Source organism: Sturnus vulgaris, chromosome 24, assembly GCF_052056855.1.
Source record: "Sturnus vulgaris isolate bStuVul1 chromosome 24, bStuVul1.hap1, whole genome shotgun sequence".
NCBI lineage: Eukaryota > Metazoa > Chordata > Aves > Passeriformes > Sturnidae > Sturnus > Sturnus vulgaris.
The window spans coordinates 4,578,939-4,603,243 of NC_142266.1; the positions used below are offsets into that span (position 1 = coordinate 4,578,939).

General features: G+C 52.2%; 1 protein-coding gene across 1 annotated transcript; it reads right to left on the reverse strand.

The window, feature by feature from the left end:
* Positions 1-1,676: 1,676 nt before the first annotated feature.
* On the reverse strand, positions 1,677-23,824 carry TFAP2E (transcription factor AP-2 epsilon). Its single transcript, XM_088178107.1, has 8 exons — positions 23,798-23,824; positions 23,244-23,690; positions 22,886-22,937; positions 9,772-9,990; positions 7,073-7,301; positions 6,749-6,867; positions 3,705-3,846; positions 1,677-3,162 (listed from the first exon to the last, which is right to left on the reverse strand). Exons 1-8 carry the CDS (start codon positions 23,822-23,824, stop codon positions 2,874-2,876), a joined length of 1,524 nt encoding a protein of 507 aa, XP_088034233.1. The 3' UTR covers positions 1,677-2,873.
* Between the last annotated feature and the right edge of the window lie 481 nt (positions 23,825-24,305).

Genomic DNA, 24,305 nt, shown 5'->3' on the forward strand with positions numbered 1-24,305 from the left:
CACTTTCATCCTGTGTCGGAGCGTCGCTTGCTCTGCTCTGATACCGTGCACCAGAGGATGTCTGCAAATGGAATTATTTCAGGATAGTTATCCTAAATAACCCCATGTAGGGAAACCTGTATTGTAGCACAAAAGCACCTTACTCTCCTTTATCATAATCCATTTAAATGTGGATTATGCTGATGCAGAACAGGGCGCTCCTACTTTGGAATAATTTTAAATAGGAATAGTTTTTATGCTTTTGGCTCACACCCTACATTTTCCAAACTGGCTTTGAAGTGTAAACAAGCCTCTGATGTGTCTGTAGTATTTCCATTCTGCTCCCTGACTCCTCCTCGTTTCTTGGCTCTTCCTTTGGGAAGGTCCAGAGAAAAACCAAACCTGCAGAGCCCGTCATTTAGGTCTTTGCTTTCACAAACCTCATACCAAGGGACATTTCCAATCGGATTCCCAATTTAAATGCCTCCCTAAGCTTTGAAGAGAATATTTAGATGCAAGTTTCTGACGCTGAGCAATCCCCACTGATTATATTAGGACATTAAATGTTTCCTTTCACACTTTCCTGAAACTGAGGTTTGTGTTCCAAACCTCTTGTGGTCTCTTTTGGGACTGTTTGGGGTTTTCCCTCTATTACCATCAACCTGTTCTGCACCACCAGAGAAACCTGTGAGGTGCAACTCTGAGAAGGGTCCAATGCAGGGAGTGCTGCCACAGCTCAGTCCCTCCTGCTGCTCCTCTGTGAGGAACAATGATGTGTAGGGAAGACAGCAAGGAGGCTCCCTAAAATCACCCTCTTCCCTTGTGTCAAAAGCCATTTTTACATCTGTTGCCATTAAAAGTCACAGCTTCTTACCCGAGGCAGGTAAGACTTAAACCTTCTTCCTGACCATTTCATGGGTGTCCTGTCTCTTGGTTTGGTGTCACCTTTCCCTGTTTGTGTTCTTTTATCCCATAGTTTTCCACACCTCTGTCACATCCTGCTCATGTGCTTCCTCCTGCAGCTCCAGCCCTTGGTCCTGCCTTACGTGGGAGCTGCTCCCACCTGAATTCCCCATGGATTTACCAGCTGGATTTTACCAGATCTGTAAGTGCCACTCGGGACAGAGCAATGCAAGCACACGGGTTTTTGCTTTCTTAGTCCCTTTTCTGGCCATTCCCATGGTGTTTATTTCTGGGCTCTGGGAGCACGAGGTGCTGGTACAAAGTCCTGCTCGTGGTGATGCCATGAACACAACTCATTTGGAGCTTCATTGCCTGGAGATCAGTGGGGCTGTTTTATCTTCTGTTTTATCACTGATACCATGAGGTCCTTCTGCAGCTCCTCACAGACAGGTTTAGATTTGACTACCCTGAGTAGTTCTGAAACATCAGCAAACTCATTCATCTCCACTGGCGCCAGCTGGCTCAGCACAAGGGCTGGGGACACCGGGCAGGAACACCAGCTCCTGTCACCCCCTGAGCTCTGTTTGTGGCAGCATTCATCCCCCAGCCATGAAACTGGAGAATTCTTTCTTAAAGCTATGCAATTTTATATAATTTCCATGTAATAAAATGTATAATCCCTTTTAAGATATAGCCACAGAGGCAAAGGACCCTTCTCACAAAGACGATGGAGGTGCTTTCTTCAAATAAAAAGAGGTTTATTAAGAGAATGAGAATGACATTGTAGTGTGGTTGTTGTACATCTATTGCAGCATTAAGAGAAACAACAGCAAGTACAAAATCCTGCAGAACTTCTAGAGTCATCATCATCACAGCCTAACTTGTCCATGCTACAGTTTGGTGGATCCAAAACTTCATTCCCATTTCTAATGGCAGAAAATCCAAAGATTTTCATCTTTCAAAAGAAAAAAACCCAACCCAAAACAAACAAACAAACAAACAAAAAAAGGCAAAACAAAAAACCCAACTCAATTTGATATAAATAACTTGCACTGGACATTTTAAAACTTTCAGATTTTAATTACACATAAATAAATATATACAGATTTAGAACAGTTCAGTTTGGCCTGGTTCAAGTTCTGCTCCTTGTGCTTTATTTATTATTATTACTAATTTTAGAAACTTGTGTGCTGTTATCTGTAAGTTGTGGAGTTTTATTCAGTCCTGGGTTTAACTTCACCTGCCTTATCCCCAGCTGGGAGGGCAGCAGTCAGGGGGGCTCCCCTCAATCCTGCCCTGGGACCTGTTGGCTCTGTGGTTGTTCCTTCCTTGTGACGTGGCTTGGGGCTCCTCAGCCCACAGGAAAATCCACAGTGAGTCTCAGTTTGAAGCTGTAAACAAGGCCTGGACCTGCTTTAAATCCACAGCAGTTCTGCCAGAAATTTTCCTTGTCCTGGCGTCAGGGCTGGGCTGTGGGTGGGGAAATGGGAAGGTTTCCTTTGTGTTTGCCTCAACACCAGCAGATAAATCCAGGTAGAGCCAGGGCTCTGTCCCCCTGCCCTTGGCTGCTCCTGCTCTGGGTCTTGCACTGATGAGGCTTTTGCTCTTTCCTCTCAGTTTTTCAGATGGAACAAATTCCTGGAGCATGCCAGGATTTCACGATGGGTTTTTTAAAAAGCAGAATAAAATCAAATTGCACATGACTTGGCTTCCTGCATCCACATTACAAAAAAAAAAAAAAAAAAAAAAAAGGCAAAAGGCAAAACCCCAAAGCCATCAGCCTGGCTTTTCTCAATCTCACTACGTTCATTAGCACTGTTTGCTTCTTAAATTCTTTAAATCTTCTTTTTTCCTGTGTTTTCTTTGCTTGCTTTACGAGTTTCCTCGCACGTTCAGACTCAGCAGTTCAGAAAACAGTGCACTGGGTCATCCTTCCCCCTGGAGCCACCGCTGGTGCCCGGGGGAAGCTCCCACCGGGGGAGGCAGCGCTGTTATTTCCGATGCTTCACCTCTTTGTCTGACGCTTTGGTGTCGCCGGTCGTGTGCCCGTTCCCTGTGCTGTTCATGAATATTTTATCCAGCCCCTTGAGGGACTCCACCAGGTAGTTCTGGAAGGCGGTGAGGGCGGCGCAGATGGCCGGGCCCCCGAAGCCGTGGGTTATCAGGCTGAAATGAGTCAAACAGCTCTGCACTCCGGGCTCCAGGATGAGCGAGGGGCGGCTGTTCCCCAGCGGAGAGCGATCCTGGGCTATCAGGTCTGCGAACTCCTTGCAAATTTGCCTGAAAGAGAGAGGTTTGGTCACGAAAATGCGCGTGGAGAGCTGCAGGACACAGTCACAGAATCGTAGAACAGTTTGGGTTGGAAGGGACCTAAAAGATCATCCAGTTCCAGCCTCTCTGGACTGGACACCAGGTTGCTCAGAACTTCATCCCACCTAGCATTAAACACTTTCAGGCTGTTGTGGGGCATCCATAATTTCTCTGGGTGTATTTTGGGGTTCTTTTCCTGCTCCCTGCCTGAACAGCCACTTCCCCACTGGGAGTTTTTGGCTCCAGCCTGGAGTGCAGAACTGGAGCCACTGCTGCTGCTCCAGCTTTGAAAGAACACACGAGGCTGTACCAAAATGTTCCCCAGGGCTGGGTTACCCTCTCCCATGCAGAAGCAAACCCTTCAATCCTTGCAGGCCATTCCCCCTGCTGGACACCTCCCTGCAGCCTGAGTCCATCTCTTCCCCACAGAAGAGCAAAGTTTGGGGGCTAATGCTGCCCTCCTCGGCTGCAGATACCGAATGCAGCTGTGGCTCGTTGCCCTCTGTACTCACTTGGTAGCCAGCAGCATGTTTTTCCTGGTGTGGAGCTCCGTGGGGTCGGAGTGCTGCCGGCACAGGTACTCTGCTGCTGCCTTGGCTGGGAACTCTGTCTCACAGACGTACCCGAAATCCCGAGCCAGGTGAATGGCTTCACCTGCAAGCAGGACAGAGGAACATCAGCACTGTGTGACAGGGACCTGGGAACTTCTGTGGAGCTTCAGCCATCTCACTGTTGTGACTCAGTTTTGATGGAACTGGGCCCTTCCCTGTCTCTGTGGCCACCCAAGAGCTCTCTCTACCTTCATCTCTTGCTGCAGAAACACCACTGAATTTCTTACACTCATCTGTAAGGCAATTAGTCTGTGCGGGCCAAATGAGCTGGTGCCAGCCCTAAACAGCAGCTGGGTTCTTCCCTTACTACCTTTTACAAGAACATGAAGACAGTGCTGGCCTTGGAGCAGGGTGAGGTGTGACTCTGGGCACCTGCTGCTAAAGGAAGAATAGCAGAGGCATTTCTTACTTGGGAGCATTCCCTGCTGCATCTTTCCCTACTTCTTCCCAAATTTCCTGCTTGGCTTCTCCAAATTGAGTAAAGATTGAAAGGGAGCCTGGGGGGTCAAAAAGTGACCTCAGCCCCATGACTACTGGACAAGGCAGGGCAGGAGGAAGGGGCAGGAGGAAGGGGGTTACATCCCCCACAGTGCCTGGGGGCCCTCAGGCTGGACATGCAGGCAATGTATCCATCACCCCGTGGAAATGCCCACCCATTGATGGAATTGATCCATCTCCAGGCGTCCCCGTGGAAATAATCAGAGCTGATGGCAATTGATCATGCCCAGCACCCGAAATCCTGGTCGGGCAGGCAGAGCTAATTTGCCTTGCCCCCCTGCTGCTCACATGTATTAGGCCATCCATCCTAACAGCATTAACCCAGATCCCATCCCTGCCTGCCCTGCTCCTGGAGCTCAGTCTGTGGAGCTCTGTTACAGGGATAACAACAGTACTTTCCAATTCATCTCCTCCTCCAGAGAAAGAGCAAATAAGGTAAACCTAAATAATCAGAATTTGCTGTTGTTTGTGTGTTAAAAAAACAGTCAGAAATTATCAACTGCTGAAAAACTGATACTGGGATAGTAAAAAGAGCTGAGTGACCTCATGGTCAGAGCCAGGGCTGGAGCCAGGATTTATTTCTTCCATGAATATGTGAGTGGCTGCACATTTTAATGTTTTTTAAAGGCAATTTGGATGCTGGATTAGAGAGATGTCAGGGTGACAGGGCACTCTGGCTTTAGTGTTAAAGACACATTGAGCCAGATCTTGAGGAGGAGAGGCTGCAGGAGAGTGCACAGAGGGCCATGGTGGGCAGGGGGCTGCAAGAGCCTGGCTGAGGGCAAACCTCCTTCCTAGAGCTTAGGCATGTTTCTGGAGTGGAAATAGAGCCCTGCTGCTCCCCTGGGTCCAGGTTGGAGGTACTCTCATGGAGCACTTGCCCAAGAGAGGGTGAGGGCTCCCAAGGGAGCTTTTTCTACCTGGTGCTCCCTAGATTCTCCAGAAACATCCTCCCCATCTGTATGAGTGGCTGTGGGTAGGTGTAAGAAAAGATATTTCATCAGCACTCAAACCCCTATGCATTGGGTCTTTTAAATAATTAAGGAAGGCAGAGGGGAGAAAACAAATTAAGCCAAGACAGCAAATGTTCAGGAAAGAGTGTGTTTGGGGCAGAGAGGCACAAGACTGTGTGTGCTGGGTGATGTCACTGAAGAGGCACCTTCCTCTGGGTGGAACATCCCCTGGTTCCATCATGCTTACAAGCAGGAGGAAATTATATCCATCAAACACACTATTTACTATGAGCTGGGAAGCAGGAACCAAAGCATCAGCAGCCACTTGAAATCAAACTGTACATTTCTTCCTTCCTTTCTTTCCTTCATTCTTTTCTTTCTTTTCTTTTCATGGAAATCAGCCTTTCATTCAGCACGAACCAACTGCTCTGGGTAACAACCTCCGCCTAATGAAGCGGGTCATTTAATTTGCTGGCGACAATGGAGATGATTTTCTATTCAGGATCCGAAGGCAGCTGCCTGCACCGCGGCGGGCACGGACACAATGGATTCCTGAGCTCAGAGGGAGGCAGAGCTGTCATTCCATTTGTTTGCATCCCCGTGTGCTTTTCTCCCAGGATGCAGAGGCAACATCATCATTTCCATGGTGGAGAGAAGTAGGAGGGGAGGAAGTCACCGCGTTAGGCAGGGGAACCTCGCATGCCTGGGCAGGGCTCTGCCTGCCAGGGCAGCACCTTTTCCATAGCTCTGAGGGCGGCTGCTACACACCTGAGCTCCACCTGCAAAACCTCAGAGCAGTTTGACATCTCCTTGGTGTCTCACTCATTTCCTGGAGGAGGGAAGGACTAGGATATGGGGCATTTCCTTCTTAGAGGTGACATGACACGGACCTGAGCTTGGGATGCTGCCCAAGGGCAGTGTGGTTGGAAGCACCTGAGCTGTGCCATAGTTGGGCACACACACGGGCTGCAGAGCAGCTGGGGAAATCTTTATTCAGGCTTACTTTGTGTTTGGTCTCTGTGACCCAACTATTAAAACGAGCTCAAAGAAATGAGGGATACCCTGAGCTCAGCCAGAAGGATGCTCACAGTCCTGCTTGGCCTTTTGCATAGGCCACATCTGATCCAACAGGAATGGCTGAGTTTTGGAAAACAGACATGGAAGCACAGAGTTCTAGAATGATTTGGGTTGGAAGAGACCTTAAAGATCATGCAGTTCCAACCTCCTACCACAGGCAGGATAACCATGCTTGGACATTTTCTTGGACATTGCTGTCTTGGTTTCATTTGTGTTCTGCCCACTGCCTTCCCAAGAGTGTGCTCGTTTAAAAGGACACATCCTTGAATGAGTGTGGAGACTTACACGGGGACATTGCCATACTCATTCAGTGGTGACCACTCCATATTTTAAGAGTTCTGGTTTGTGGAAAGCTGGAATTAAAGGGATGGAAGTTTTAGCACTCCACCCTCCACAGAGGCTGGGAGAGACTCTTACCTTCCACAAGGGATGTGAGCAGGGTGACGTTGGCAGCTTTGCGCCTTCCTGCAGGTAGATTTAGTCCAATTTTCTCTAACCTTTCTCTTAAACACCGACCCCCATTTTTTGATTTGGCTCTGAAAAGAGAAAACAAAGTGGGAAAATAAATTTCCATGCAATTCATGTTAAAATAACCATAATCCTAGTTCAAGCTTTGCGGTTTGAATTGAAAGAAGAAACAGCAATAAAAATACTATTCCTTAATGTGCCAAACACCAGAACTTCTCATCTCTTCATCTGAGGTAAGAGCTGGTGCTGAGCACAGATCTTGGGGCAGCTTACCTGCGGAGGACCCCGCCAAGGAGGGAGGCGTTGAGACACTCGGGGGGCGAGAGCCTCCTCTGCACCTCCCCGACCGTCACCTTGTACTTGGAGGTGGAGCTGAGGAGGGAGAGGCGGCCGGGCACGGAGCAGAAAACCTCGTTGGGATTCGTGACCCCTCCGATCAGGCCGTCTTTGTTCATGGACAGGGTGGAGATGGTGGTGCCATTCGCCTTCGAGGGGATGGGCACTGCAGACAAGGAAGAGGGAGAGAAGGGGAGACCATGGCTGAGAGACCCAGACTCTCCAAGCAGCTCTTCAGCCCCTCCCAGACAGCAGCACGGCTGCTGGGATGCCTCATTAGCTCCTTATTTTCCTCAATGAGAGAAGCGAGGTGGGGTGATGAAACTAAACTAAATAAAGGTTAAAGGAAAGGAGGAAGCCTGGACGCTGCCCTTGCCTGCATTCTCACACCTCCCAGCCCAGCTGTAATTAAAGCCAAGGTTTGGGCTGGTCTTCTGGAAGACTGGAGATTGTCCACAGCGTTGCTGGCTGGATCTGTGACCCGCTGCTCTCCCTGTCCCCTCCGGGTGCTCCATGAAGGTGGGTGGCTGGGCAAAACATGGCTGGTCCTGCTGGCCAGGATGCCAGTCCTCTTCAGGGATTCCAGCTGCAGCCCAGCTCTGTGCCAGCACACACTGCATCCCACCAGGCAGGATCAACCACAGGAGCCAACACCTCCATTCTGTGCCCCAAACCCAGGAGCTGCTGGGCTGGCCGAGAGCTGTGCTTCCATTGTGTGCCCACGGGAACCAGGGGAAAAGAGTTTCTTTGCCCTCAGCTCTGGGATTAGCCCCACAAATAGCCTCAGCCCTAAACTTTCATCATCCCTGGCTTAAAGGAAGGTTGAGAAAATCAAACCAAATTAATCCAGCACAAACTTGCCTTTGCTTAATGGGCAAAAGTCAATTAACAGAAAGTTAGGCAGGCACTGGTAACTGCAGCATCTCATTGGGCCTATGGTGTCACACCAGGGCAAAGGGGCTCCGTTTTCCCATTGATCATTCCATAAGAAATGTTCTTAGACGCAATAAAGGTTTATAAGTTAAAACTGTGACAGAGACTTGTTCCAAATCTCTTCGGCTTTTATGCTCTGAAATTAATAACCAATTTAACTCAGGGGGGAAAAAAAAAAAAGAAAGCAGGTTTTGAAAGAATCCAAAGATAATTTCAGCCCTGGCATTCTATGTGCTTCCTCAGGAATTACTGTTCCACTGTCACATGGCTCCTGCAAGTAACTCAGCAGTGAATGCCATGGTTTATAAAGGAAATACATATGCTCAAAATGAAACAGAAGCCCCAGGATTAACTAGGGAGGGTACATGGACTGGACCTACGAGGGGGAGCTTACAATCAGCATATTGTAAATCCAGCTCAACTACTCGCTAGCATGGCAATAAAAATGAGCACATGCTACATAAAAATGACTCATGTTTTAAGAGTAAGGCATGAATGGAAAGGAGCTGAAGGACATGGAGTTTCCTCCCAGCACAAAACTTGCACAAAGTCAGGGAGCAAAGGGCAGGATGCACCAGTGCCCTGCTGGAGCTGGCAGCTGTGGTCAGTGTTTGCCATGACCGAGGTTGGTTCAGGGCAGAACAAACACAGGAACATCCCCCTGAGACGTAGGAAACCAGAACTATTTCCAGGAAGGAGCAACTTCAAAGCTTTCTTCTGCAGTCCCAGAACAGGTTAGGTTAGTCTCCAGGGGATCCCTTAAAATCAAAAGTCAGAGAGTGGTTTGCAAATATCCGTGCAGAGCTGCCGAGGAGTGAGGCCCTGCAGGGTCCCAGCGATGGGGTTCTGCTGCAGAAAGGGCCACCCCCAAGCAGGTGTTGTTTGTAATATCATGTGAAGAGCTGTGCATAATTGATACACTCTGTAACCTGGATTATATTTGGAGACATCTGTGCATGCCTGCGATCATGCCATGGCTGCGCTCAAGCCGCATGCGTGGCCGGGGACCTGCACACACCCGAGGGACAGCAGAGCCATGCAGGGACAGGGACTGTGCCTCACCACACATCCATGGGACACGGCATGTGGGGAGGAGGCAAACCCAGCTGGTACCAGTGTGACTTAACACCAGAGCCTATGGAAAACTGGGCTGGAGAAGGGTCGGATACAGCTCTGTGTTTGCCAGTGGCCCCACAGGCAGTGACAGGGAGGCACAGATGATGGTGATGTGCAGCATGGAGACACAACACTTGGGAAACACGTACTGGAGGTTTTAGGAATGATGCTACTGTCAGAAACAAAGCCCTGGAAAGCTGTGCCCTGGAGCAGACTGCTGTGAAGGGTAAAGCCCAGCACAGCTGGGTCAGCCCAGCTCTGTGCCACAAGCAAACCAGGCAGGCACCAGCACTGCACGTGGATTTTGCCATTGCTCTTCTGCCTCGAAGCCTCAGCCAAGGCCACAGCCCTGTCACTTTGGACACGTGCAGGTGTGGGACAGGGCGCCTGTGTCACATAGAGCTTGTGCCCTCATGGGGCACACGGGATGTGAGGGAGGGAAGGAGAAGGCAGCAGCACCGGGAGCTGAGCTGGGCCCTGGAGTCCCGCAGCAGTGCTTCATCCATTAGACAGCGTTGCCTCAATACAACAAGAATAAACAAAGCCACATTCGCCATTAATCATGAATTATTGTTATTGAGCCTCACCTGCTGCTGTTTGCCTGGTCTGATCTGCAGCTTGTTTGCCCATAAACATGCTGCAGGAGGGAGACAAGCTACCATTAAAGCCTGACAGCTTTGTTTCCTTGGCTTTTGGGGAACCAAAATTGTCTCTTGTCATCTGAGTAAACCAAAAGTCCCCCTCGATCTTCAGTTGCTGCTTTCCTGTTCCCGCAAGCAGCAGGTGATCGGAGCACCTGAGCCAGCCTGCAGACAAGAAGGAAGCATGAGAGCAGTGACAGCCCAACGCCCCGGCGCCGACCCCCTGCGCCCTGCCGAGCCCAGCGGGAGCCGCTCGGTGCTGCTCCCACAGCCTCGTGCCGAGGGCTCATCCCAGCTACAGAGGAACGACCCTTTGGAAAGGAGACAGCACCTGCACCATGGGGTTTGAGGCACTGAGCAGCTCCGGTGTGAGTGGGAGATCTGCAGTGTCGCTGTGCCCGAGAGAAGGGCACAACAAGGAGCTGAGAGCCACACGGTGCTTTGCAGCTGGGGATAGAAATGTCACATCATGCCACTGCACTCGTCATCCTTTCTGAGGTCCTGTGGGATCAGCCATAGGAGACACCCGTTTTTGGCAGAGTAGGACAACACCTTCCCCACAGTGACCCAGCTCTTCCCTGGCTTGTCCCCCTGGCAGGAGCCTGGGCAGGTCCCACTCCTGACCATGGAGGATGGGCTTCTCAGCAGAAACACATCCCGGATGTGCTCGTGCACACAGTGACAGATCAACACGCTACGAAGGCTGATGAGGAAGGGCTGCCCCTCCAGCCCTGCCTGATGAGTGGGACGGGGTACCCCTGGGTCACCCCAGCCCACCCCAGGGAGCTATAAATGTCAGGGCACAAGGGGGAGTTTGGATTGACTCAGACAAAGAAAGGGGAAGAAGGACATCTCAGACCTTTAACAACTGCTCAGAGCACTCCTGGGGAGTGCAAGGTCCTTTGTTATCTGTTCTTATTATTTATCATTATTATTTATTGGCGCTTGATTGCTTCACTCTGTGCTCCTAAAGTTTTTGGGGTTTTTCGCTCTTTTCTTAAACTGCCTGGCATTCCCGAGAGAGATTTTCCCATGGAGGTGTTTTCTATTCAGATTAATCCTGCTACTTCTAAATCAGCAAATCCAGCTGAGCTTGGCTGCAGATTTCAAAAACTAAAGCCCCTGTGAAGCATTTTGACCTGCCCTGGGGATGCTGCAGGTGGGCTGGACACAGGTAAGCACTGGCTTGGGTCAGAGGGGTCAGATCTAAAAGGGAAAACTGATTTTGGAATAAGGTTATGCTGGCAGACCTCAAAGGGCTTCACGCATTGCTGATCCTCACCCAGCGCTGGTACAGCACCAGCCACCAAAGCCATGAATTCACTCCTGTCTCAAGCCAGCACTTAGTGCAGCTGGGGAAAATTGAGGCACAGAGCAAGTTAAATGATTTACCACAGCTCAGGTACACGGGCATGATCTGTGTGTGTGCAATTCCAGTCTGTGGTAATGCCTTTCTAAGCAATCCAGGATTCAGCTATTGCCCAAATGTTGAGATGTGCTGTGCTTCAGGCTGATTATGTACAGCCTCTGTTTTCATAGCTCTGGATTTTCTGTAGGAAGCTGTGAAATCAAACTGTTTGTCACCACATCGTCTTGGCTCCTGGTGCTGTGGTGATTTGGAGAAGGGCAGCATGGCAGGAACAGGCACACAGCAGGATCTTGCGGAGTGTGGGAAGGGAAACGATCCTCATTTCCTCTGTACACCTCACAGGGAGTGTTTCCATCAGACTGCAGCCTTGAACCTCACAGGACAGGTGCCATTTGCAGTCTGTCATATTCCAGGTGTGTGTGAGCAGCAGTGGAGAGACCCAAACTCTCACCTGAGTCGCTTGTCCCCCGTGCTTGGAGCAGCCACACGTGACTTCATTTTCCCTGTGAACCACAAGGTTTGTGATCTCCCATCAGAGGGACCTTTAGTGTTGAGTCAGCTCTGGTTTGTCTTTTAAACATACCCTGGTGTAATTGTCAGATGATGAACCCCCACAACTGCCTTTGCTGTAGCTCAAAAACCCTGATGCAGAGAGAAAGTGATTTCAAACAAGTCCTGGTGTCCCAGAACACCAAGGGCTTAATCTCTTGACTTCCTTGAGCTGGAGAACATCCTGCCTGCCTGGGGTTATCTCCTTGTGTCTGGCGCAGCCAGAATGGAATTATGTTATGACACGGGACAAGTCACTATCCCAGTTTGGGCTTGACTGTCTCCAGCAACAAATTGCAGATAATAATATAATAATGTCTACCTGGGAGGGATGCTGTGATACCCAATTAAAACTTGCCAAGTAATCTCTGGTGAGAGATTTCTCCAGGTGAGAAGTCCTTGAGTGTTGAATGCAGGCAGTAGGAGTTGGTCCAGCACCTGAGCACAGAATGTGATGATGCCCCTTGGAGCAGACAGGCAATGGAAAGGCAATTCCCATGAACAACAGGAGTGCTGACACCTCCAGCGATGCTGCAGGTGGAACGGGATGTCACAGCCCTGTCTCCCTGAGGGGTTTTCAGGAGACAGCCGAGAGAAAGATATGAATATGGCTGAACGGATTGCTCGGCTGTGAATCCAGTGAACGAAATAAGGAGCCTCATGCATTCAAAGTGTCCTTTCAAAAGAAAGCACAAAGTTTCTGCTTCTTCTGGCTTGCAGAGGTAGATCCCTTGGCTTTTAAGTTCGAGGTAAAAAGAAGGAGCAAAACAAACCCATTCTTCAAAGGCTTTTACCTAGAAAACTTCGGAGAATTTCCTGCTTTTCCCCAGAGAAATCCAGCACCAACCGATCCGCAGCCCTGCGCCTCTGCTTCCTCATCCTCCCTCTCCCTCATGGTCTGGGTTGATGATGCTCCATCCCTTAGCTCCTGCATTCCTTCTCCTTCCTCATCTTTGTTCACCAGTTTGTGGGTGAAATTACCCTTGTGATTCCTGGAAATGGACACTTTGATATGTAAATATTTTTGAAAAAGTGCAGCTGAAACCCGGCTCAGTCCTCGGTGCGGGGATTGCCGGACTGCAGGAGCCGGTGTCGGTACTCGGGGGCTGGCAGCAAACCATTTTTGGTTCTAAGGGAAAAGAAACTTTGCCTACAAAGAGAGAAAAATACGAAGTACTGACTTGTTTCCATAGGAGAAATATGCTGCCTGCTTGCGAAATGATTTGTAAGCAGGAAATTTTGTGGTACTTGGGAATTGGGTTGCTTATCGTGGCGTTATTTGTTCTGTTCCGTTTCCAGCTGGAGCTCGGGATGCTGTAAGGGGAAAAACAGGTCCAGAGGGAACATGCAAATCGCTGCCCGTCTTACAAGTCTGTTTTCTTCTCTCCCTAGATACACTACAGGTAAATTCTCTTCCTCGGTAAGGCGGAATCCCTGGATATCGGAGCTTTTATTGCGACGTCCCTTTAAAAGTGGGAGTGTGCTAATGTCGAGGTTGCATTTTAAAGAGGTATCAGTGAATCGCCTTAGGAGACAACCTGGGACAAAGCAATCGCTCATCTTCAGGCACAACAGCGCTGTCTCCAGCCCCCCACCAAAGCCTCTCAGCCCGCCGTCCCTCTCCAGGACCGTGCCCCGGTCAGCTCGGCTGCCCCGGGCATCGCTGCGGGGCAGAGACCTGAGCCGTGCTGCCTTGCAAGGGGACACCTGCACCCTCCAAACCTGCCGCAGGTGTCGAGGTTTTGTTCCATGACTCTGCAGGTGCAGCGATGACAGCCCCGAACCCCCCGGTTTGTTCCCGGGCCGGGGGTCCCGCTGCTCTGACCCGCTCCGGGCCGGCAGCGAGGGGAAGCTCGGGCTGATGGATGTTTGTGTGCAGCCCCTGATGGAAGTGCTGCGGAGCGGTGAGGGATTGCTGTTGTCTTCCGGGAAGAGCTGTCAGTGAGCTCATGTAACCTTCGTTTGAATGCTTCCGATGTAAATTATAAGATGGAGATACACATATAAAAAAATATCTGGATGTGGGTGTGAGCCAGGGGCAGCTGCTCCCGCCATCCCTTTAAAAGCCCTTTTTCAGGGAGGAGGTGCTGCAGAGTTCAGCTGCTCCTGTTTCGTGGTGTTTCAGCAGAGAGGTATTTATTGATGGTCCAGGGAAGGAGGTCAGAGCCATCAGCTGTATTTCAAAGCGCACTCTGTAATTATCCTCTCTTCCCAGAGGGGATTATACAGGTATTCTCTTTATCTCGAATGCACAACCTGAACCAAGTCCCGGTGTCAAAGAGCCTCTCTAGGAACCACCATCATCGGCCTTTTCAAATGGAAGGATGGAAAGAATCTTGGTTTTATCTGTGGGTTTTCGAGATCGCTGGGTTCTGATAGGGAAATGAATCTCGGACCCTCAGAGGAAAGCAAGGATGCAACTTCAAACTATTCCCATGAGAAAGCTAATCAGGAGAGGTCCCATGCCTATGCAAAACTCCCATATTTAACATTTTGTTTCCCATGCAAATCCATTCATCAGGTTGGGAAATAAATATGAAGTTGTCATGTGATATTAATTCCATTTTACGTTCTGTACCTCTCTTTGACCCAGTGAAGTCCCAACCATGCATCACTGCAGGTGTCTCCTGGGCAGCCTTGGGATGGATGAACAGAGCAGGAAGATTCAGGCTCCCCCAAATCCATGGGTACAATGGCTTGGTTAAGGACAAGATGAGTACATCTTGCTTTGGTAAGAATGGGCAGCAGCTATAATATTAAATATTAAAATTATTAAATTTATTATTGACTATTAAAATTTACTCAGCCCTCTGTGCTTCTGCAGGACTTGGGAAGGAGATTAGAAAGTGCTTTGCAATTGATAATTTCAGCTAATGCATTTTCCTGGTTCACCATTTAGGAATGACTCGACCTCAAATATGCTGCTGTTCAGAACAGTTTGTCAGTTTTTTGGAAACTGCTCACAATTAATTTGTGGTGAGTTCCCACATGTTTCCTTTCCATGCTTCATTTCATGGAGTGGATTCTGCTGTCTGGGGAACCCTGATGTCTCAGCCTGAGCAGTAACTGCAGAAACAATTCACTGGAAGGCACCAAACATCAGTGATTAAAATGTCCCCCTAAACAGTCAAACTCAGTTGTCTGAACCTTTGAAGGGAATGAATGAAAATTATTTGGGTTCTGGTTTTGAGTGACAAAGTGTTTGGAGATATTTCCTGCACTGTTGGTTGGAAGCCGCCCCAATGCAGCGACTTCATTGGAGAAGTCAGTTTAATCTGGTAACTCACATTATTTCCCTCCCCCTTGATTCTAAATTACTTTTTTTGGAATCTGCAGCTGTGCCCTTCCATATCGCCATTAGAAATTTAACTATTTCAAATTTAGTTCAATTAATGAATAATTATTTAAAATGCAGTTCAAATTCTGCCCGTATAGAACTCATGTTTCACAGCCCAAACCAAGCAGGTTTAGAAACAGGAGGCTGGAGAGCTGGAGGATTTAATCCAGAGGATCTGGAAGCCCACACTGCTCCTGCTGACACCAAGGGAAGTTCCCCATCCAATGCCACCCCTGACTGTGCTGCAGCGAGTGCTCCCATCCCCACACACTCCAAAACTCTGCTTGTAGCATCAACCACCCCAAGTTTACTCCTTCAGCAGCACAAACACTTTGACACCCAGTCTATGAGATCTTTACGTGTTTAAACAGTTTGATTGGTTTTACAATAACATGCAGGAGAGATTTTCCCTGTATTCCCTACACATGCACCTGAATTTGTGCGGCTGGGGAGAACAAAGCTGTGACATCGTAGTGAGCAGTGGCCGATCCCGATCCCATGGAAGCTGCTGCGATGTTCCTGACAATTTTTAAAATCTATTCAGGTTGTTGAAGGGCAAAAGACCATTCAGCAAAGATTAGACATGAATAATAATTAAAAAATTCTTCCCTTCATACCGAGCTCGCTGCCAGCCCGCTGAGCTGGCGGGGTTTCAGTCTGGGTCTGACCACAGCAACGTGAATCTCTCGGTTCAGCGGCTCCTCCAGAGCTGCCGGCTTGTCCAGGGATCACTCTGGGGACAGGCACTGCTCACCATTGTCACAGCAGAAAAGGCATTTCCTTTTCCTTGCTCAGATGCCCTGGGTTGCTGACACCAGTGTATTGGTGAAACAAACCCTCTGACGATGGTTTTTCAATGGCTGCCCCATCTCTTGCTAACTTGTGCTGGAAACCTCCCTAAGCACTCTCTGTCAGACCCTCTGCTCGCACCTCTCCAGCCCTGGGATTGTGGCTCTGCTTTCTCCCATGCATGTGGCCACTTTGGGGCTGCCAGGGAGCCCTGGGGACACCACTTGCTCCCTGGGACCTGTCTGACCAGTCCAAGGGCACAGGGCCTGACCCAATCCCTCTCTCCCTGGCGCCTCGGCACTCTGGTGACTGATGCCAGATAAATGCCTGAGATAGAGGGTGGGGAGACTCAGCCCTGCTGGAATCCCAAGCACGCACCACAGACTCGGTGATGGATTTTTAAGCTGTGAAGGTGAACCTGCTCCTAACTCCCCTCGTTCTGCCCCCAGCTCCCCTCTTCCTGCTCCAAGCCCCTAGCTCCTGCCATGCTGTGTTTTGGGGTGCTTTAATTGCAATGGGTACCTTGGGCTCGTTTCTAGATATTCCCCCTCACTCCTATGTGCTTCTCTGTCCTTTCCCCCCAAACCACAACACTTCTCACCAAAGGGAAGGCAATATCTGGGCACGGCAGAGCTGAGCTGGGGACAGGCTAGGGAGATGAGAGCTGAGCACGCAGCAGCTCCAGCATCACATCCAGATTTGCTAATTAGTTCCTCCATTAAGAATTAAAATAAACAAACAATGGAACGACAGCAAGAGTGAGTAATTCCCTGGATCACACAGGAAAGGGTGGGATGGTTTAGTGGTTAGAGTGCTAGTCTAGGACTTCAGAGAGCCTCATTTAGGCTCTTCAAATAATTAAGGGAGATTGCAAACATTTTTTTTTCTGAGATCATGTATCTTGGAATATTATTAAACGATGAGGAATAGTCTGTGTTTGCCTCTGCTCTGCTGCAGGTTTAGTGTGACACTGATGGGTCCCTTATGGGTCTTGCCTGTGTCTATGCTGTCATGGCTGTGTGTCCTGATGGACCCCAGTGGGGCAGATACCTGTGCTGTCACACAAATTAAGATCTTGGCACCACTTCCTTTGCAGGGACAAACACCACAGGTGTCACCTGGCCAAGGCTGTCCTGCTGCCTTGGCAGCAGTCCACCTGTGGATGAAGTAGCCCCTGTGGGAGCCAGGGCAGTGATGTGACTGAACTGCAAAAATACTTCACAGCCCCAAAATGAAGGGAAAGGTGCTCCAAAGCAAGCCCAACACGTCTGTGCTGCTCACTCAGGGTCCTCCTCCTGGAGCAGAGGTGCTGCTGCTTTGGTTCAAGCCACATGCCAAAAAACAACCCAAGCTGGCTTTCCTGAACCTACCCTTTAAAAGTTGCTCTTTATTTCTAACAAAGAAAAAAAATTCATTTAAAAACATCTAATTAAACAGTAAGTCATGACAAGGTACATGAAACTTGGAGATAACACATGCCTGGGAGGCACTGGGGAGGTTGAGACAAAGCCCAGCGCCTTCACCAGTACCCGCATGCGTTATCTCACATGAACACACACCTGGGCTTATCCTGGTGCAATTATAGGACATTAAAAATATAATTTTAATGGAGGAATGGTGATCTGGATGCAGTTCAGAGTAAAAACTTTCTTTTAAGTTTCTCTGTTTGATTAGTAGGTGTTCCTGCCACGCAGCGTGTGCGCGAGGGGGAAGCGCCGGGATCGGGAGGTGTGACTGTGTTTTGAGGAACGCTGCTCTATCTCCCGGTGTGTGCGAGGGCTTGTCGAAACTTTAAAGCATTCGTGAGCAGCACTAAGGCAGCAAAAGTTCCAGTCAAGACCTGGCTTGTCCCGGGTGAGCCCCTTTTCCTACTCAGGCAATCTACCGCTGCAGATGAAGCTGCAGAGAGCTGGGAGGGCTCCCCAGCGAGCCCAGCACCCTGCAGCTGACTAGAAGCCAAGTACCTCCACCCACGGCCCTGGACAGTCCTATAAAAGCTGTGTCTTCACAGCCCCAGGTGTTTTACAGGATGACCTCATTTATTACCTTGCTCGTCACAGGAAATGATGTTTATCTAATCTACCATTCTTTCAGGATTTTTTTTCCCCTGCCACATCTGGCTTCTTACATTTCTTACTGCTAGATTCCTCCTTGCACCAAAACAAAGGAGAAATGGCACTGCTGCCATCATGCCAGTGCCCCAGTCCCACCAGTCCCATCAGCTTGAGAAGAAACTGAGAAACTTCAAAATCTGGAGCTCGCGTGTGGTGGCGAGTGGATCTAAGGATCTCGGTCTTAATCTCCCTCCTCTGCCGCATTCCTTAGTAGTGACAGCTACTTCTTGCAATATTCCTGACTGTGGGCTCTGAGGCACAGCTTTCCATCTGTCTGTCCAGTATCCAGCCAAACAGGTCCACATTCCTGAGCAGAAACGCTAGCACTGCCCCTCGGAGCGGCTCAGAAGCCTCAGATGGAAATTGGAACAAGTCACAAAAATGAGGGAGGGCAGCAGGCAGATCCACAAACACGAGAGACAGTGGCAGGACCAGATCCACAAACCCAAGGGACAGTGGCAAGAGCCAAGTCCACAATCACAAGGCACAGTGGCAGCACCAGGCCAGCACGGAGCCTGGGGACGTGTGCTCTGTGTGTCTGGGTGCCAGTGTGAGCCCACGCTGGTCACACCCTGCTCTGTCTCTACTCCAGGTTGTAAAATGCCACAGCCAAAACTTGTGCCCGCGAGCGGGTGCACCAGCCCCTGTGGCTCACCCAGCTCCTGCTGCCACAGGGCCCCAGCTCACTCCAGCCCACTGCCGGCAGGACCCTGGGCTGCTCCCACACCCCAGCGTATCCCCAGGTGCCAGAGAAAGAGATTTGTATTTTTCTTTGTAATAAAAAGGCTCTCTCAGAAGCTTTCTGCTGATCCCAAAAGGATGTGAAAGCAATAAAACCCCTCCTTATTTTACAACCAAGCTGCAGGATTTTTTGCTACTGAGCACAACGACCTAATGCTTGATTTCATAACCAGAAAGTCGCACCCTGCACCAGGAGCTCGGGGCTTGCTGAGTCCTCAGTTTTATGTCTGGGGGGTCTCACAGCCAGACCTCGGTAGCTGATCTGGGCATCTAAACAGCAGGGCAGCAGGTGAGTGGAGCAGAAAACTCCTGGGCTACTGTAGACTAAAGCAGCCAGAGCCCCAACTAAACTTTTTCGGAGCTAATTTTAATGTTTCCCAGTCTAATATCTTCCTGGTTTTATATAAATGCTCGGAAGGAAAAGTAAAATTATTATTATTATTATTATTATTAATAATAATAATAATAATAATAATAATAATAATAATAATAATAATAAACCCAACCACAAACAAAACAACAAAAAGAAAGACACAGAAAACAATTTCTGAAATACTTTCTGAAAAAAAAGGGAGAATTAACAAACAGGGGTACAAGACATTCATAAATGCTCTGCTACCCTATCCAAGATTTTATGCATTTAATTCTCGAACGAAATCTATCGCCCCATTTGTCACGACAGCTCGGGGGAAAAATTCATCCCCCGTTTTTCAGAGCTATCATATCTCTCCCTGCTCCAAGTGAAATCCCAGCTCGCACACCGCATCCCACAACCAAACTGGACCCCTTCACCGGGGGTTTCCCGGTACCCCGCATCACCCGGCGCCTCCAGCCCTAGGGATCACCACGGCGATAACGAACCGGAACCAGACCCGAGGGCAAGGGTGGAAATGAATATTTGAACGCCTGTTTCCAGCCGGGATCTGCCTCCCTGGGCTGCACCCGCAGCCGGGACCCGGCTCTCCCCGCCGCGATGCGGGCACGGCGCAGCCCCGGCCAGGACTGCTGGATGGGGGTCCCGTGGAGGTCCCCGAACCCGTGCTGGGGCTAATCTCTGCTTTTCCTCTCTTGTTTAATTCGGAGTTACCTGCAGCCAAAGGGCCGGAGAGCTGCGGGCTCGGGAAAACACTCCGAGGGGAGAGGGTGGCAATACACCGCTTCTCCGAGATGCCCACAAAAATCTCTGGAATTGTATTAACGGCTGGAACCGTGGAAGTTTGTTTAAGAAGGAAAAGGAGGGAAAACAAACACGCAGTCGGGGATGCTCCCACACAGCGCTCCGACGCTTCGGGCAGCATCTTCTCCTCGCCGGGGCCCATCCTTGTGGGGGGACATCTGCAGTGACCCCCTGGCCCCGAAATCTCGGGATACGGGAGGGGACAGACTGCGGGGACAGCGCGGGGCTGCGGGCTCTTCCCTCCAGTTCCGGGCTGTTTCTGACCGGGGACTAAATGTGACTCCAAGGACGGGAGTTAAAAGGGAGATTTGGGGATTTAGGGCAGATGATTAATATTTTGTTGAACCAGGACAACAGTATCTCAGTAACTAATTACACGAGATAGATCGGTTTTCACACGCAAAGATTTCTATCAGGTTTCTGTCCGACGGCCATTCCGTCAGGAATTCCAGGATTAATCGGTATTTGGGATCTCGGTGCGATTTAAGAAAAAACGGCGCTTTTTAGGGTTTACCCTCGCTCCCTTCCGAGAGGGTGTCCTCGAGCCCTGCTTCCCAGCCGCCCCTCCGGCATTTTCTGCCCGGGACCCGCCGGGAGCTGCCTCACATGGTTTTAATTTAATTTTATTTTTCTTGGGGTGTCATTCACCCGCGGGGGCCCGGGCTCGGCTCTAGCCCCACTGGAGCTCCAAAACACAGCTCAAAGCTGACAGAGACAGCGGATGAGAACGACCACGTTTTATACATTCTAAAAAATTAAATAAAGCCGAATGCAAAGGAATTTATTCTCCGGGCCGTGTGGAGAGCAGAAACGTTGTGACCCGGGATTCCCGGCTACAGCTTCCATAATTCCTCCGATTTCTTTTGAGCTGAACTGACCCGGCTGGAAGCTTCCAGGGGCAAGAAAAGGGAAGCGTGGCCATCGGCTCCGGACCCCATTATCCCCATCCCTGACAGCGGGGTGGGTGACGGAGCGGTGCCAGGACAGAGCCCCCGCTTCTGTCACCGCTTCCAGGAACCCCCGGTGGCTCAGCCCCGCCGCTTCCAGTGTGGCTGCCCAATTCCCCCCATAAACACGCTCTTGGCTTTGGATTTATCGATTTCTCCAGCAAACTCGGAGCTTAGCGCTCCAAACACGGGAATAATTATAGAAAATATTAAAATAATTTAAAAAGAAGGCAAAAACGGACGGAAAAGATATATTAATATTTAAAAAATTTAAAAATACCCAAACGAGAACGGGCACGGAAGAACAAGTGTCCATAAGCACAAGGGCTGCGGTCGAGCTCTTTGCACCATTCCCGCCTTCAGCCAGAGATATTTTAATTCTATTTTTCCTTTCTTCTTTTTTGCCTTTTTTTTTTTTTTTCCTTTCCAAGCTTAGAGGGCTAGAGAATTTCCAAGGCCAAAAACCAGGCACTAAACAACGACAAATCCTCCCGATAGGAGACAAAAAATTCTAAGTAATGGCGCTTTTGGAAAAAGGAGGCTAAAAACCCCAAGCAACCACTATAACTCCAACCGGATTTCCAGAAAAGCATTCGCACTGCGGGGTGTTCCCCGAGGGTTCCGGGGTGCTCCTGCACAGCCCAAGCCACGGAGCTACGGTGGGCACCGGCCCATGCACCCCTCAGCTCGTTGCAACCATTCCTCACGCCCGAATGTTCAATGAAACGCCTCTCCAGCGTTCTGATTAAAGCTCAATTAATGCGGGTCATTAATGTCCCGCTGGCAGCCGCGTGTTCCTAGAACAGCCTTTTCTAGGGGAAGGGGCTGCGGCGCACCGGGAGCGCCGCTCCCCCCGTGGAACGACCGGGGGCAGCTGGGGAAGAACCGCACGATCCGGGAGGCTTTTTTTGTGCAGTTACCGGGAATCAGCTACGGCCGGGACCTGCACCGGGACTGCGGGGCCGCAGCACCCACCGGCCCGCGTTACCGACCCGCCCCGGTGGCTGCGGTTCCGTTTGCACCAGGGGTCGGTGGTTAAACGCGTCCTTCCCATCCATATATTTCTGTAAAAAATCGCGGGGAGAAGCCAAGAGCAGTGCTGGAATATTCCATAGTAGATATTGCCCCGAGCACCGCACTAGACGCTCCCGGGCCCCCTTCCTCGCTCTTGCAACGCCCCGGCAGAAGGTTTAGTACAGAAATATTTTAGGGAGTTGAGCTGTTCTACCCAGCGCTTCCTTGGGATGTGAGGGACTGGTCAGAGTGCGGGGCAGAACCGAACGCGGGACACCCCGGGGGTCGAGCGGGACCTCTGCCCGCAGCCCCGTTCCCCGCGCCGGCCCCGGAGGGGAAGGTTGTTCTTCCTCTCCGGTCCCAGAGCGAAGCCCCGGTCATGGAGCGGCAGACGGGGGTCTCTACAGACCCAGGTTTTGCCGAGGTGGAGGGCTGCGGGACGCTCCCGGCTACAAGGACGGGCAGCACCGGCCCCAAAGCCGCGCCACTTCTCGTCTCCGTTAAACGCGTCCTTCCCCTCGGTACCAGTTCCGCCAAACGAGCCCGATCCCCCGCGGTCCGGGCCGTGTGAAGGGGTTCGCGGCCCGCGCTGCCTCCCCCACCGCCGGACACGGGGCTCCGACCGGCGGAGCGGCGGGACCGGGTGCACCGGGAGCGGCCGCCGAGCGCCGCCGGGGCAACCCCGGGCTTTCCATGCAAACCGTACGCGGCTGCCGGCGGGTTGGGCCCCGGGGCTCCCCGACAGCAGGGTCCGCCCGTCCGGGCTCTTCGGTACCGAGAAGGAGCGGCGGCAGCGGTACCGCCGGAGAGAGAGCAGAGGGCCAGGGGCCAGTGGGCACGCTGGTGTGCCGGGACTCGCCGCTTTCGTTTTAGTCTCGCCGGGGACAGCAGCGAGCCCTTCCCGACGGGCGGGGGGCAGCCCCGCGGGAAGGCGGACGCGGGGGGACCCGACGCTGGGGAGCCCCGAGGGCAGAAGCGGGACCTGGTTCGGTGCCGCTTTCCGCTGAGCCTCCGCGCTCTTACCTTTCTTGATCACGGACTGATCGAGCAGGTTCATCCCGCCGTCGTCCACGGCCTGAAAGAACCGAGGAAAGAGCCGTCAGCCGGCTCCTGGCACCGGCTGCTCGCGGCACGGGGACAGCGCGGCCGCGGCCCCATCCACCCGCTGCCCCCGGCCAGAAGGAATTCTGAGAGCACGAGCGAGCCCCAGTAATGGGAATCCCCGGCTCGGCGTTTCTACTTGCCCGGGGGTACGGACGCTGTGGGGCCCGACTCGTCCCGCCGGGAGTCCCTGGCGGCACGGGCAGAGGGATCTGGCCCCGTCCCCGCTCAACCAACCCACCCTGGACACCGTCCCTGTGCTCCTGCCATCCTCCCCTACCTGGATGTCCTCGAGGCCGTGGTGGCCGAGGCCGTGGAGGCCCAGCGGGCCGTCGGTGAGGCCGTGGCCACCGTCGGGCAGCCCGTGGAGCAGTCGGGGCACGGCTGGGTAATCACGGCGGGGGTCGAGCCCCAGGGCGCGGTGGGTCTGCGACAGCAGCCCCGGCTCGTCCTGCCGGCCGCGCTGCGGGGGCCAAGCCGGCTGCTGGTGCTGGTGCAGAGGGCTGAGCGCCGCGTACGGGTCCGCCAGGTGAGGGTAAGCGGGCTCCTGGCCCTGCGGGTAGGGCAACGGCGGCTGCGGGTACGGCGGGGGGAAGTAGGGCGGCTGGAAGTCGGCGGCGGGCGTGTGGCAGAGCGGCGGCGCCGAGCCGTAGGGCGCCTGGTTGAGCGAGGGCAGCTGCGGCAGGCGGGCCCCGGCCGGCGCCCCGGGCAGCCCCTCGGCGCGGTCCTGCGGCGGTGAAAACGGCGGCGGTGAGGTGGGCACGGACCCCCCAGCCCCCGACTCCCGTCCCGTCCCATCCCGTCCTGCCCCACCCGTGCTCGCCCCGCACTCACCATGCCCGGGTAGCTGTGCACAAGCATCTGTGCGGGCCCGCGGCAAGCCCCGGGCGGGCCGGGCCCCGGGGGTGCCCCCGTCTCCGCCCCTCTATCCCGCCGGAGCGGCGTCTCCCATCGCCCGCCCGCTCCTCTGCGCCGGCCCCGACTCCATGCACGCCAGTTATAGCGGCGGGGGCGCGCCCGCCGCCCCGGGAGCGCGCGTCAGAGCGCGGGGACGGGGACGCGCCGCCCGCTCCCGCGGGGCCCCGACGGCTCCCGACAGCGGGCGCGGCGGGACGGCAGCGGGAGGCGGCCGGGCCAGGGAGCGAGGGGCACCCTTTGGGAGCGTGGCTGGTGCTACCCCCGCCCCGTCGGGCTGCCCTGGCTCCCTGTCGCACGGTACTGCTCACCCTCCTCCCGTTCCACCCCGGGTCCCCCTTGCCCCGGGCCGCGCCGCCTGAGAGTTCTGTCGCTGATCGCCCCGGGCCGCACCGGAGCGAGCCCCGAGGGTCGGGAGAGCCCAAGA

Coding starts and splice junctions, on each gene's coding strand:
- TFAP2E (XM_088178107.1), bottom strand. CDS start 23,824: ATGCTTGTGCACAGCTACCCGGGCATG. Junction 7,302..9,771: donor GACCAGGCAAACAGCAGCAG/GTGAGGCTCAAT, acceptor CCTTGTCTGCAG/TGCCCATCCCCTCGAAGGCG. Junction 6,868..7,072: donor CTTGGCGGGGTCCTCCGCAG/GTAAGCTGCCCC, acceptor TTCTCTTTTCAG/AGCCAAATCAAAAAATGGGG.